Consider the following 10,189-nt stretch of genomic DNA (forward strand, 5'->3'; position numbering starts at 1 on the left):
CCTAAAAGCCAGCCCTCCCAGGCCCACCACTGCAAAGGAGGACCTGGCTCCGAGGAGCCGCACCAGCTGAGCGGCGTGCCTTTTTCCTCCCCAACCCCGTCTGGATCCCTGAGGGCCCCAGTTGGGATGGCGTCCCTGCACACGGTGCTATCCTCTCCACAGCCCCAGGGATTTGGAGCAAGCCGTACTTGGATGAGGGAGCTCAACTGGCACACCAAAGCCACCTCTGGCTGGCATCAGGCAAGTGGGTGCTCCCCTCAAGCCCAGGCTAAGCTTACCTGGTGCCCTCCGCGGCCTGCACTGCCTGCACTGCTTGATGTGACTGAACAAAAACCCTCCTCTCTCTCCCTTTCCTCAGCTCACCTTTCCTTCCCTCGCCATGCCTGGACGACGCTCTCCCTCCTTTTCCGCTCCCTCATCTGGGGATTTGGCCACTCACCCCGAACTGAGTCAGCGGCCCGGCCTGGTGGAGCCCCTTTTGCTGCACTAGCAGCGGCCGCCACACTACAGCAAATGTTTCATCCTCGGCTACTGCACTTGGCCATGCAGGAGACAAGGATGAAACGTCCTTCTTGGTATGCGGCCGCGTGTCAGCAAAAATGGCTAGGCGTGTCAGTGCTGACATGCGTGTCATAGGTTCACCATCACTGCTATAGAACAAAAGAAGTATTCCTGAGAGTTTTTAAAGGAACATCTCAGCAGACAGTATTGGTCATGTAGCCCTCTTTTATACATATTACTCAGATGCAGATCCCATAGAGTTCAGTGAATCTTACTCCCAGCGCTGGGCATGTATAACACTGCAACCTTGAGTATATACTTAATTGTGAGTAGGCCTCATCAAACTCATTAGTACAATGATCTCATCTACATAGGCTCAAAAGCCTGCAGTGGCTCCTGAATGTCCACATGACATCTAGGGACATTTAGCCCTTATTGTAGGGGAAACTGGGAATGCTCCAAAATTTGGCAAAACTCCAGTGGACCTATGCTTTGGGCACAACGTGGACAGCACAATTGGGTCAAATGCAAGTCAGTCCTCTGTCCACATGGGCCATGACTGCCATAATCAGTGCAGGGAAAAGGGGATAGGTTGGGCCCGTGTTGATCACGTCACCATGAGAGCTCCTGACTGATGTGGCGGTCCCTTGCTGACATCCGCAAAGGTGCTTGGAATAGACATGCATTAAATGGCAAGTGTAGATGTGCACAGGACTGTGCTGACAGTTCAGTAATGTTTACTTCTAAATGAAATACAGAAAGCATAAATTTAAGCCTCATGCTTAATAAGTCAATAGAGAGATACTGGAGATAAGGTAGAATAAGGAATGGAAGCCTCTACAATAATAAGAAAAACATTTCAAATAAATAAAAAACATGAAAAGTAAAAATAAGTTATATGTATTTTAAACATTAATACATAAGCAATTATTATTTTCATATAACGTATAAAATCTTCCCTGGAATATTCAAATAATACATTGTTTACATGTTTGTCTTTTAGAAGCCACAGGTAATTTCACATTACAGTACCAATTTGGCAACTATGTCATGGAAAATAAGAATTATTCTGTGGCAATACTTTTTTTTTTGGTATTTTAGCTAACCTGATTTCAATTCTATACTTTAAAAGATAGGAGACTTGTCATTAGAGCACATTAAGACAAAAAATGACAAATTAAATAATGAAACTTTTTTTAAAAAAAAATCCCACATTTGTTCTCTTTATATGTATTGAATCTGTATGGAAGAAATAACCTTTATAATCCAGGCATGCCTGACCCATAAAACCTTACTCATGCCACTGATGCCACTGCATCTGTTTATATATTATCTACTTGTTTAGCCAACTGACATTGTCAATCCTGTCATTGTACAGAAAGAATTCCCTGTTCCTGAACAGTTCAAGACATCATGGGATGGATCCAGATTGGTCACTGACCCTACAGAGATTGTGGCTTAACTGCATCGGTCCATACAGAAACCACTGTCCACAATCTCCAAAGAAATCAAGACTAAAGAAAATAGCACCAAGAAGAACTAGATGTAGCACTAGTTTGTACTGCAGTGAATAAGCCCAAAATTACAGGCTCTATTACACATGGTATTTTTCCTGCATTTAGATAATCTTTGTGTAGGAACAAAAAGTATACTGATGTACACAGTTATGTTTCAAGAAGGCATGAATGTTTATTTTGCCACAGCTACATGTACTTGGGATCCACTCTGCACAGTCCCAGTACACTTTTTAATGCATCCTGATATTCTGAAAATGTCCATAATTTGCCTTTGTTCACAAATAGATTATATATAATATGTGAATGTAAAAAGATGTTAAAAATAACCATTCAAGTTATTGGCTATTTCACTGAGTATGTTAGGCCAAATGTCTGCATGATACACTTTGTAATGTTTCAATGCATTCCTTTTTATGTTTGCTGGTAATGAAATGAAATCGTATGAATATGGTGAGATGTTCGGATTAGATTTGAGATCTTGTGTGCATCGTATTGTGATGCTAGACCCTCTAGAAAGTCTGTAGTTCTAGAAGATTCTTGTGCTTTCAAAAACAGAAATGTACAACTCTAAGCACTACATTTGCTAATAGGAAAGAGAAACTAGATATTTCAATTACTTATTTTGAACAATGTGGTTTTGCTGGTATCTTGAGTTTTGTTCAAGTTTGAACTAATTTGTTTCAATGTTAGTTTAAAGGTTAAATTAGGTTCTTATCTGGATGTTTAATATCAGGTCCTTGAATTGTGAGCCATTTTTCTCTTTACAGCTGTATATAGTTCATAATGTTGATTTAACCATTCAGTCTGAACTGAACATATACTTTGAAATATGGGGCCATTATTTCTTTCTGAACTGTCATATAGTACATATTTTCACAAACGACCCATGAATTAACCTTACATCTTGAAATGATGGGTCATAGAGTTTCGAATGATTACTGGTAGATGCCTTTCCCAATGCACAAGGAGCCCCTAGCTTCAGTCATTTGCAAGATGGCAATAAGGCCTATTGAGGTATTCTCCATTTGCAAGGTTATTTTTTAGATTTGTTTGTGGTTCAAACTAGTTAGTCAAACTTGATAACACATTAAACCATTTGTAACTTTTTGTATAATTGTAATACGTTGCCATCGTGAAATATGCTGCTTTGAAATTGGGCCCATCATTTTGAAATATCCTATATATTAAAACATAATCAATATATGGTATAAATGAGAACAATTCTGTACTTTAAAAGAATTGTTACATTCTTTAATGTACTTCTCTTCATTTTTATATCTAATAGCCCATTATGCATTTAACATTGAATTACATCATCCTCATCATCTGTGACAGCAGGATTTGCAATAAAATTCAGTTCTATAATGCTGAAGATTAAAATGGCTTCTAACAATACAGAAGTTATCATCCAAGTTATAGATATTTCTTCATGTAAAGGGAGTAGTTCAACTTTTATTTTCAGTTGTAAGGTGTGCATGCAAATGTTCAAAATTGTACATGAAGCCATAGATTACTATTGAATAAATTCTGAACTCAGACTGAAGGGATTGTACTTTTTGAAAGGAAGGTTTGACTATATAGTCCATACCATTCCTTTTTAACACTAATGTGAAGTGTAGTATATGTATGATCTAAGCACACAGTATTTAATTATGATACCGATTTTTATTACTTGTAATACTTTGTAACAGTGAAATTATGGTAATACGCTTGCAAAGCTAGATCAGGATTTAAATTGTGCCTACTGCACCTTACAAGGTACATCATCCTTTTTTAATATTATATTTGATTGTAATATCTATATAGATTTACAACAAATAGTGCATATATAATACAATTTTGCTATCTAATGTTTGATCTATATGTAATGTTGTGGCTTTAGTACATGCCATTTTTCAATAGTAAACTTATCACATGAATGAAAATAAAAATGTAACTTGTTTACATTGTAGAAGGGACTGTTTATTGTATAAGCATATATATTATTTTTCATACAGATATATGTCTAGTTTCATGAGCTACACTAGAAAGCTTTCTTTAATGTCTAGGTAGTAGTTTTCCAATTAATAGATTTAAAATCCCAGTTTTCATATACACAGATTGTATTCAGATGCAACAGTTGACCATTATTAGAAATAACTGCTCCATTGATATGACTATAAAAAGATTATAAGAGTTTATTTTATTTTAGATTAATCACAGTTTAACATGTTCTCAAGTGTAGCCACCTAGGGTTTGTTAAACAAACCAGTTTCATAAATATTTGAAGTTGGCTTTTACTACACATTATAATTAAAGTTAATCAAAATTTAGGGCTGAGAGGACAAGCTAAATGCTACTCTGGGTGACATGATAATGGCCACGTGAGAAGTATGTCACTTTTAAGTTTTACTATGTTTTTTTTTCTTGTAGAGGTAAATCATATTTAGTTTTAAGTCTGAACAAAGCCACTATATCATTTAGTGACATCAACAAATCCCTACTAGGATGGGGCTCCCAACATACAGTACTGGGAACACTGTTTGGCCTTTACAATATTGGGTGAAAAATATCTATGCTATGTCCGAACAGTTCTAGCTTCTTCCCCTTCCCAGAAGCCCATGTGTAATTTTCTGGGCTAATGAAGCTCCTTCCTTGGAGGCTTTTAAACAGAGGCTGGATTGGCATCTGTTGAGGGTGCCTTGATTGCACTTTTTCCTGCATGGCAGGGGGTTGGACTAGATGGCCCATGTGGTCTCTTCCAACTTTAATATTCTGATTCTATGAAAGGGCAAGAAGATCAGCCAATCAGTAGTTGTTAGCTGGCAAAGAGATGGAGTTAGAGGCAAAGGCTTCACTTTATTCCACTTTCTGGCAGTATATGCCACACACTCAGCACTTTGCTGACAATTCACACCAGAACTTCCTGTCTTATTCAGTATTTTCTAATGCCCTCCTTGATTCCTATCCCTTTATAGGTTTCCTGACAAACATTTACAATAAAGCATCCAATCAAAGAATGGATCAAATTCTGCTGACTCAAGAAGGCACAGAACTTCAGCCTCAAACAAGACTGCAGTACTGCTTTGGGTTATCACAGTGGGAGGCACCTGGGAAGGAAAGTCTTTTGCTCTAAATGTATAATTTCACTTGTAATTAAATTTTGTCAGGTTCTTGCTTTGACAGTCTTAGGGTAGATCTCTACTGCAAAATTAATGCAGTCTGACACCTCTAACTTCTATGGATCAATGCCATGGAATCATGGGAGTTAGTATTAATAAGGTCTTGAGCCTTTTCTGCTGAGAAGTACTGATGCCTCACCACTACAACTGCTAGGATTCTTTAGCAATGAAAATGGTGTCAAAATGCATTATTTCTACAATGTAGATTAACCCTAGGTGTGTTGCATCACGATGTCCAGGAGATGCCCAGTAGAGCCCCCTTAATAACTTACAGTATTCTAAAAGTGCGAGTTTATACCACAGAGTATAAGGAGTAGGGAAAGTATGCCTCCAGGATTGCTTGCAAGTATTCCATGGGCCCCTATGGGCCCCCGCAAGCACTCTTTGAAAGAATTGCTAAAGACCTCGTAAAACTATACCTCCCATAATACCATAGCAATGGGACTCAGCAGTTAAAAGAGGTGAAGATGCACCCTTAGTTAAGTTCATGAGTGTAGGATTGCTCCTGAAATAGTGCTATAAAAATAGCAGAGACTTCATTTCACACATTTTCATGAAGGACCATTTTAACTCCATTGCGACCTTTTGCAGCTGACCACCGGACTATCCACAACTAGGCCCATAAAAACATGGTCTGCCAAGTTCAAAGCAGCTTCATGTTTTCTTATATATGAATCATAAAAACATAAAGGGTACAATACTGAGTTCATTTCTACATAGAATGGAGAACAGAAATCAAGGGATAGCCAATGGATGGAAAGAAAAGGTTGGAAGGATTCAAATGGGGAATTATATGTCCTCCAGATATTGCTGAACTTAGGAACCTTAGGGGCATCGTCAACTGTGAGAAGCACTGGAGGTTGCAGTTCAACAATCTCTGGATAACTCAATCTTGATAAAATACAAATACAGGCAGTCCCCGAGTTATAAACACTCGACTTACAAACAACTCATAGTTAAGAACATGCTGAGACAACGAGAAGTGAGAGAAATCTACCCCTAGGAAGGGACATTCACTTCAGAAAGAGTTGTCAAGGGGAAAAAGGTGTTTCCACTTAAGCTTTATAATCAATCCTTGTTTCTACAATAAGCCACATTTTTCAAACTCCAGTTCTCACAGGGACAGAAAGTGAGGTAAAATCTTCTGAACAGGGGCAGACAGCAAGACAAACACCACAGGGATGTTAACTCTTCCCTATGCCATCTAAAGCCAAAAAAATATATTTTTGGCTGGAGTTGGACTTTAAAAATTTACATGCTCCAACTTACAAACAAATTCAACTTAAGAACAAATTTATAGAACCTATCTTGTTTGTAACTTGGGAGACTGCTGTACGTCTGATTTTTGCTTATCAACCAGAGTTGAGGTACTGATTCTATATTGCCACTAGGTGGCAGAAAGCCACTGAATATTAAACAATACCCTGAAGAAAAATGTAACACAGACTGGAAAATATAGAATACAGCTGCAATACTGTATATATTGAAAATCACTTGTTGGATTTTTTTTGCCCAGTGCATTTAGACCAATGAAAACACACCAGAGAAGAGATCCAACTCTTATTTCTCTCTGTGTATAATAAAAGTGCTAGGGAGTATTTTCCAAAATTAGTATAAAGCCAGCATAATAGCAGTTAGATATCTATATATTTTCTTATGAAAATTAACAGAACAGACGGCACTATTTGCATCTACACTTTCCATCATTCCAAAAATCTCACATATGCATATATATTCACATCTCCTAATAATAAATGGAGAGACATTGCCATACTAAAATCTCCCACAGGCATGATTTTTAGCATTAAAATGAGCTCTAGAGCATTACAGTTGAAAATCTACCTGCTAATTGGTACATTCTCATTATTTGGCTCTTCTTTCTTATTTCCTGCCTGGTACCTATTTATACTAACATGTCTAGGAAAATACAACCCAGAACCATAGGAGCAATCTAAGAGATCTTTGAATTGAAAATAACTCAAGCTCATTTGCTATAGTCTTTCAAAAGGAAATTGTATTTCTTTTAGCATAAACAAAATTAGCTGGTAATAAATCTCATTGGATTCAGTATGACTTTCATTTGAGTAGACACATGGGATTGCACTGTCAATACGTTAATTATTTAATGAAGAATGTTATATTTAAAGGCAATTATATCTGTAAAAAACCACACTTGTAATTCTACAGTATGTACATTATCAGCACTGTATACAGAAGGACCACTCTATCAATATAGGCAGAGCTAAAGCAGAAAACAGTATTCTATTTGAATAAAGACATAGGGCTAGGCTTGAGCTGAGCACCAGCAAAAAAACAAAACAAAACAAAACAAAAACATACTTTTATCAGAGAACAGGATTACAGCTGACAAAGCAATTACAGACCTGACCTATTACTTGAATGCAAACCATCCTGTTTTGCCCCTTGCCTTTACTCAATTTACCTTCTTGCCTAGTTAAGAGTTTTGGAGCAACTGAAAGCTTATACAGCATTTGTGTGTGTGTGTGTGTGTGTGTGTGTTCAAAAGGTCTGATAAAGATTTTGCCCTGACACGGCACGCACAGAACTTTAAATGTCAGTGCTTTAAGTATTCAGTCCTATATGTCCTTCATTATGTGGAAGTAAATTTTACTGTTCCCAATACTGATATAACTGCCAGGAAGACTGCACCGATAGGACTATGGTGTCTAGATCAGGGAAGCAATAGTCCCACACTATTCTGCTTTAGTCAGACCTCACTTGGAATAAGATTGTGTTCAGTACTAGGCACCACAATCCAAGAGGGAAATTGACTTGGGCTCCTTCCACACAGCTGAATAAAACCCCACATTTTCTGCTTTGGACTGGAATATATGGCAGTGTGGACTCAGATAACCCAGTTCAAAGCAGATATTGTGGGATTTTCTGCCTTGATATTCTGGGTTATATGGCTGTGTGGAAGGACCCTAGCTGAATGTGTCCAAAGGACAACCAAAACGATAAAATATTTGGAAACCATGCCCTATGAGGAATAGCTAAAAGATCTGGATATGTTTAGCGCGCAGAAGGATGAGAGGAGACATGATAGCCATATTTAAATATTTGAAAGCATGTCACATTGAGGAGGGGAGAAGTTTGTTTTCTGCTGCTTCAGAGAATGAGGGTCCTTCCATAAAAAAGTAAGGTAAAGGTTTTCCCCTGATGTTAACTCCAGTCGTAACCGACTCTGGGGGTTGGTGCTCATCTCCATTTCTAAATCGAAGAGCCGGCGTTGTCCATAGACACCTCGTGGGTGGCATGACTGCATGGAGCGCTGTTACCTTCCCGCTAGAGCGGTACCTATTGATCTACTCACATTTGCATGTTTTCGAACTGCTAGGTTGGCAGGAGCTGGGGCTAACAGCGGACGCTCATTCCGCTCCAGGATTTGAACCTGGCACCTTTCGGTCCGCAAGTTCAGCAGCTCAGCGCTTTAACACACTGTGCCACCAGGGGCCCCCTTATATGTCCTTCCATACAGCCATATAATTCAGAATATCAAGGCAGATAATCCACAATATCTGCTTTTAACTGGGTCATCTGAGTCCACACTGCCATATAATCCAGTTCAAGCAGATAATGTGGGCTTTTATACAGCTGTGTGGAAGGGGCCTCAGATAGGGAGCAATATATTCAAAGTACAGGGAAGAAGATTCCACCTAAACATTAGGAAGAACTTCCTGATGGCAAGAGCTGTGGGATAGTGGAATATGCTGCCTTGGAGAGTGGCGGAGTTTCCTTCTCCTGAGTTTTTTTGCAGAAGCTGGATGGCCATCTGTCTGGAGTGCTTTGGTTGGGTGCTCCGGAATGACAGAAGGAAGTTGGATGGCCGTTGGTTAGATTGGATGGTCCTGTAAAGGCCCTTCCACGCAACCATATAACCCAGAATATCAAGGCAGGTAATTCACAAAATTTGCTTTGAACTGGGTTATCAGAGGGCCCTTCCACACAGCCCTATATCCCAGAATATCAAGACAAAAAATCCCAGTATCTTCTTTGAATTGGGTTAACCGAGTCCACACTGCCAGTTCAAAGCAGATGTGAGATTTTATTCAGCTGTGTGGAAGGGGCCTGAGTCCACACTGCCATATAATGCAGTTCAATGTGGATTTAATACAGCTGTGCAGTAAAGGCCTAGGATTCTATTCTAGTCTTGGATTGCTAACTGGTAGCGTTTTGCAGGGGCTTCAAGAAGCTGCCTTTTCTAGGCTTTAACACGGGAGCTCTTAGTGCAGTGAAACACATGTTCTACTATTAAGCTGTGACCCTTCTTCATAGTGGGTAGGAATCCGTCACACCTGAAAGATTAAAGAACCTATTACAGTCGGGCAGCAGGAAGCAATACTTCATCTGGGTATATATTGTTGTTGTTTATTCGTTCAGTCGCTTCTGACTCTTCATGACTTCATGGACCAGCCCATGCCAGAGCTCCCTGTTGACTGTCAACAACCTCAGATCCTTAAAGGTCAAGCCAGTAACTTCAAGGATACCATCCATCCATCTTGCCCTTGGTTGGCCCCTCTTTATTTTTCCTTTTACTGTATTTTCCCCAGCATCACTCTCTTGTCTAAGCTTTCCTGTCTTCTCATGATGTGGCCAAAGTACAGTAGAGTCTCACTTATCCAACACTCGCTTATCCAACGTTCTGGATTATCCAACACATTTTTGTAGTCAATGTTTTCAATACATCGTGATATTTTGGTGCTAAATTCATAAATACAGTAATTACTACATAGCATTACTGCGTATTGAACTACTTTTTCTATCAAATTTGTTGTATAACATGATGTTTTGGTGCTTAATTTGTAAAATCATAACCTAATTTAATGTTTAAAAGGCTTTTCCTTAATCCCTCCTTATCATCCAACATATTCGCTTATCCAACATTGTGCCGGCCCGTTTATGTTGGAGACTCTACTGTACTTCATTTTTGCATCTAATATCCTTCCCTCCAGTGAGCAGCCGGGCATTATTTCCTGGACTGGTTTGATC

At 39.0% G+C, this 10,189-nt stretch overlaps 1 protein-coding gene across 1 annotated transcript in view; it reads left to right on the plus strand.

The window, feature by feature from the left end:
* The window catches only part of cap2 (cyclase associated actin cytoskeleton regulatory protein 2), a 53,993-nt gene extending 50,031 nt beyond the window's left edge, over positions 1-3,962 (plus strand). The window contains exon 13 of the mRNA XM_003219757.4: positions 1,880-3,962. Coding sequence (XP_003219805.1) covers positions 1,880-1,963 — 84 coding nt within the window. The 3' untranslated portion in view covers positions 1,964-3,962. The remainder of the gene's footprint in view (positions 1-1,879) is intronic.
* The last annotated feature ends 6,227 nt before the right edge of the window (positions 3,963-10,189 follow it).

Source organism: Anolis carolinensis, chromosome 4 (assembly GCF_035594765.1).
Source record: "Anolis carolinensis isolate JA03-04 chromosome 4, rAnoCar3.1.pri, whole genome shotgun sequence".
NCBI lineage: Eukaryota > Metazoa > Chordata > Lepidosauria > Squamata > Dactyloidae > Anolis > Anolis carolinensis.